Source organism: Ostrea edulis, chromosome 5 (assembly GCF_947568905.1).
Source record: "Ostrea edulis chromosome 5, xbOstEdul1.1, whole genome shotgun sequence".
NCBI lineage: Eukaryota > Metazoa > Mollusca > Bivalvia > Ostreida > Ostreidae > Ostrea > Ostrea edulis.
Window position 1 is genome coordinate 30,262,372 of NC_079168.1, and position 5,112 is coordinate 30,267,483.

The window sequence follows — 5,112 nt, forward strand, 5'->3', positions numbered from 1 at the left end:
TGCCTACAATTCAGAAACTAGATGTGATATACATAACTTGCCGGTCTCCTTGAATAGATTACTTGCATGCGAAATTGCAAGCCACAGGTTCTTGAAATAACAGAGATATACACCACCATTCTCTCGATTTCACGTGTTTGTTTTTACTAGGACATTTACCAGTCCAGGTCATCGGGTGGATTCTCGCCTATGACAGTAGCGAAATTCAAACTACTGTGGAAGATTTCGGACTCATCAATTAAAACTTCACATGAAATATACGCTACTTACTTCCTCATACTTTAATAAAGTTCTCTATGTTCGCCGTATCTAGGTCGCTTATTTTACAAAACATCAACTCCTGACTCTATCTGCCATTTTGAGAAACACACTCAAGACCCGAAATACCTAAAACTTTAAAGAAGGGGAAAATGGGTAAAAATAATCTAAATGAAATAAAGAAAAATAAAAAATTAAGGAAGCCAAAACTTAATGTTAAATTTCCTTCTGTAGGTGCAATATTACAAAAAATAATGTTTTGATCAATTTTATGGACATTTAGATTTTAAGTATATCGGGTATTTAGTGATCTCATTAAAATGGCAGATCTTGTCAACAGTTGATGCTGCTGGGGAAACAATGAGTCGTGTAACGTACTCAAGAAGAACAGTATTTAAGTATGAGGAAGTAAGTAGCGTATAATTGATGTAAAATTTTAATTGACAGGTCCGAAATCTTCCACATTAGTCAGAATTTCGCTGCTGTCATACTCGAGAATTCATCCGATGACCTGGACCGGTAAATGTCCTAGTAAAAATAAACACGTGAAATCAAGAGAATGATGACGCGTATCTCTGTTATTTGAAAAACATGTGGATTGAAATTTCGCATGCAAGTAGTTCAAACATTAATATATTCAAGGAGATGGGCACATTATACATATCACACGTAGTTTCTGATTTCTTAGGCATTTGAAGCGAATGGGTAATTTTTTTATCTGAGTCAGAGTTAGGCACCTTTCTATTTTATGGTATCACAGAGTTCGGGCTCAAAAACGGCTTAGTCCCTGTCAGTGTGCTTTCAACATGTCCCTCACCATTTTAATGTTGACAAAAACCCAGTGATTGAAATTTTTAATTGTTATGCAACAAGAGTTCCATGTAACATTAAACGGAACAGTGGATTTCGGAGGGAATGCCAAGACAGCACCTGGTTAAAACCAAATACTTTTTGTGCAGATGAACAGAAAATATTTTCGACACTGTTTATGAAAGTAAGATCTACTCGATTTTTCCCCATTAACAAATTCATGGTGATTTGCTAATCATTTATAAAAAGTAATTCCTTTTCGGAACTTTATGCAGATGCAAGAGAATTATTCCTTGACTTTTAATTTCACCAAGTTTTTGACTTTCGTATCGACATTAAGATCTTGCTCAAGGTAAAACTTTGGTACCAATGTGTAAAAAACCACTCAATTTCAAAACATCTGTAAGGTTTTCTTTTCCCGTGTTTTTTTTTTTTTTACAATATCATCTCTGCCACTGTAATTACACACAAATGTACTGCTTGAAATGATTTATTTATTGATTGGGGAAATCAATATAACAAAAACATGGATTTAACAATTTAACAATTGAATGATAAATCAAAGTTAGTATTAACAGTGTTTTTCAGTTTAACGGCATTTGCTGTCAACCTCCCAGCTGTTAACGAACGGATCCACATCATTTACAGTTCGCCGTGATGATGTCATCATGTCGTCATACACTTCATTGTTGTTGGTTCCAAAAAGTCCACCTACTTTTCCGTGGTACCATCCACTTACAACGAGTTTAAGTTGATCTCTTGGAATGTTATAGTTGACGGTGAATCCACGGCCGTACACGTTAAAGGACTGCTCCTCTGAAACCACACTTAATTCTCCAGATCTGTATGGGGTGCTGATAATTTTTCCATCAACACGAAGCTGCAATATAATTTAAAGTATTGGAAATTGGTTAAGGATCTTAATTTTTTATGTCGGGGGAAAGGACGAATGATACCCAATTGAAATTCCATGCAGATTAATTTAATTATTCAAAGAAATTCATACCTTTCCATTGGGGGCGATTTGTAGTTTCTCATTGGCTGTCATGATGATGAGTTGTTGTTTGTCTTTTCCGAGGAAATTCATGATGACAGAGAAATTTCCATCAGTGTAGTCTCGTGCTAGAACATATGAACATTTTCCAGAGAAAGCGTACTCCTCACCATCGAAGGTTGTGACGTGGTTGCCATTCAAAGTAGCAACAGCTGAAATAGAACGATGATATTAATTCAGAACTGAATATATACCAATTACAACAATGAAATAACAAATTAATTCCAGAAGATATACATGTATTACGAAGACATTTCAGTACCTCTGAATGGTGGAATCCAGTTAGAAACATCAGAATCGGGAATGTACTCCGACAGAGATCCCCATTTGTTGGAATATTTTGGGACATAGGAGTGTAATCGATTGACATACTTGGTGACTGATATTTTAGGAAGTTCCCTCAAAGACGGCATAGCTACAGGCAGGTAAGTGTCCATTTGTATTTCCCCTGATTTTGGGTTGAAAACAGTAATCCTATAGTTTTGAAGGTTGGAAATGGAATTCTAAGTATCCGGGATCCAAACTGTTAAAAGTCTTATTTTATTAAGCCGACTGTTGGATAATCTCTCATTCTACGTATATACTGAAAGAAGATTAACACAAGCTTTGGCGCCAAACTAAAAAAACGCCATTCCCATTCTTGCGTTATCGTGAAGTCTTATGATGGAGGATAATTCTTCTCATGTAAAATCACTCGGGTAGCTATGGAAATCCTTGTTTCAAAACAGATTAAAACTTGCAAACTGCACGAGTGGATACAGTACCTGTAAAATTTCTACGACAACTTCTGCAATATGATGCCTGATATTCGTTAGTCAACATAAACAGAATGACTAAGCCTCCAATATATAGCCAAAACGGGAATGGCTCTTTCAAGTCTGGCGACAAAGCGTGTGCTGATCTTCCTTCGCTATCTATGTACCTGACAGTCAGCTTAATAAAGCTTATATTTTTAACACTTTTGATTTCGGATACTTAGATCACTTGGGTAGAAAAAGACTAATCAGGAACAAAAGGTCAACCAGATAGAAATCATCATCAGGTACGAGCATTTCTGGTCTAATATTTTTTAAAATACCTCATTACAAATTCAGAAAAGAGATGGATTAAATTGATATACATGTACGTATACCATGTTTTATTTTCTTCATACGTTTATTGCATGTTTTCCATATGTTTATCTAACGTTTTGTTTCATATCTTTAACAAATGCATCTGGGATAATTACGATAGAGATACAATCAATGTGACACTTGTTTTCAATCTCGACCCGATTAGACCTCTCTCGTGTCATTATCCAGCCTGACACAGGTACCATTATGAAACTTGTCTGGGCCCAGTTACGAATTAGATCCGCTTGGTTGTTATAAGTCTGGACTTCTATTTAAGTTTAATATCCTTATTTTTCTTTTCTACATATGCTACATCTAGAATTTTCTTCGACGTTTTCCCCTTTCTTTTAACCATGTCCATTCCCAGCAGCAGTGAGTTACCAGATTCCTAGGTAAGTTTATAAGGTCTTTGTGTTCGTACTACAAACTTTATCTTTTGAGGAAATGACTCCCTTGGCTGAAACAACAACTCCTGAATTTCTTAACCCGATAATCATTTTTATCGCATTTTCGCATTAAGTTCTTCCTTTACTTCGCAATAATTTCCTGCCTCTTTTACTTGGGGTAAATTACAAAGTGTCCTCTAAACCATCATGATATGATTCAATATATCAAATCGATAACGATATATGACGTGTAAGTTTTCTAAATAGTTTTTTTTAAATTCTGCACTGAATACATTAAATTGAGCTTTTTAACCACTTGTCATTTGTCTATCCCTTTGTAAATTGTTCATATTTTCATCTACTGGGCATATTTTATATACTGGGCATATTTTTATCTACTAAGGATATTTGTATCCACTGGGGATATTTTCACCAAACCAAATGTACGTGTTGTCCACATTTATGTTCAGGTGGTCCATGCATGTTTTGCCTAAATTTTATCATGTTTTGGCTTTCTAAATGTTCAACAGAAATAGAGAATGATTGTTGTGAATAGAAATTAAAACATACAAAAATGTGTTTGTAAGATGTGTATAAGAAATACCGGGAAGTATGCATGTTTGACATAGCAGGAGGTTGGCCATGTGGTCTCTCTACCTGTAACTTGGCTATGTATTTGAAGTAGAAGTAGAAAATATAAACAAGGGTGACTTGAGGTAATCCATACAGATGTGGCCGTCAGACGGGTTCGATTGCCGGTGAATACAAAGCTCAGTAGATTCGGGTGTCCGGATTCGAATCCAGGTCTGATCCGTGGCATTTTCTCCCCTCCTCGTACGCACTGAAACGTCCGTTCAGTCAGGACACCTTTCTGTAAAATTATATAACATTTCCCAGGACACTTAGTTAAAACAAGATGACCTAAGGTCACTCCTATATTGAATTTTGGGTTACCTCAAGATATCATTCTGTGATGTGAAATTATACAATATACACAATAGTATTTTGTTTTAAAACACGAGTGCCCTATACAATGAAATTTCCCCAGGAATCATTTATGATGTGTAGTTATACAATATTCTACCACGATTATTGCAAAGATCAAAGGAAATATCATAAATTATACAATTTACACAATTTTAGAATATTTCCATATATATATGTATATATATATATATATATATATATATATATATATATATATAATATTATATTATATTATATTATATTATATTTGACGAGCCAAGGGTAAGCTTTGTTTACCTAGAGTTATTTAAGGAATGTTGCCGGTGTCACCCGACCATTGATGTCAAGCATAACAGAACTGCATAAAAGGCCAATATAATGAACAGTAATCAATCTCATAATTCCTATAAAGGCGAAGATAATGAACAATGATCAATCTCATAACTCCTATAAAGGCGAAGATAACGTACAGTGATCAATCTCATAACTCCTATAAGCAATACAAATCAGAACGTTATGCAAACAC

General features: G+C 35.0%; 1 protein-coding gene across 1 annotated transcript; it reads right to left on the bottom strand.

The window, feature by feature from the left end:
• Positions 1-1,542: 1,542 nt before the first annotated feature.
• LOC130054820 (apolipophorins-like) lies at positions 1,543-2,622 on the bottom strand. The gene is made up of 3 exons (XM_056165733.1): positions 2,385-2,622; positions 2,075-2,274; positions 1,543-1,948 (listed from the first exon to the last, which is right to left on the bottom strand). The coding sequence occupies exons 1-3, from the start codon at positions 2,557-2,559 to the stop codon at positions 1,658-1,660; spliced, it is 666 nt and encodes a 221-aa protein (XP_056021708.1). The 5' UTR covers positions 2,560-2,622; the 3' UTR covers positions 1,543-1,657.
• Between the last annotated feature and the right edge of the window lie 2,490 nt (positions 2,623-5,112).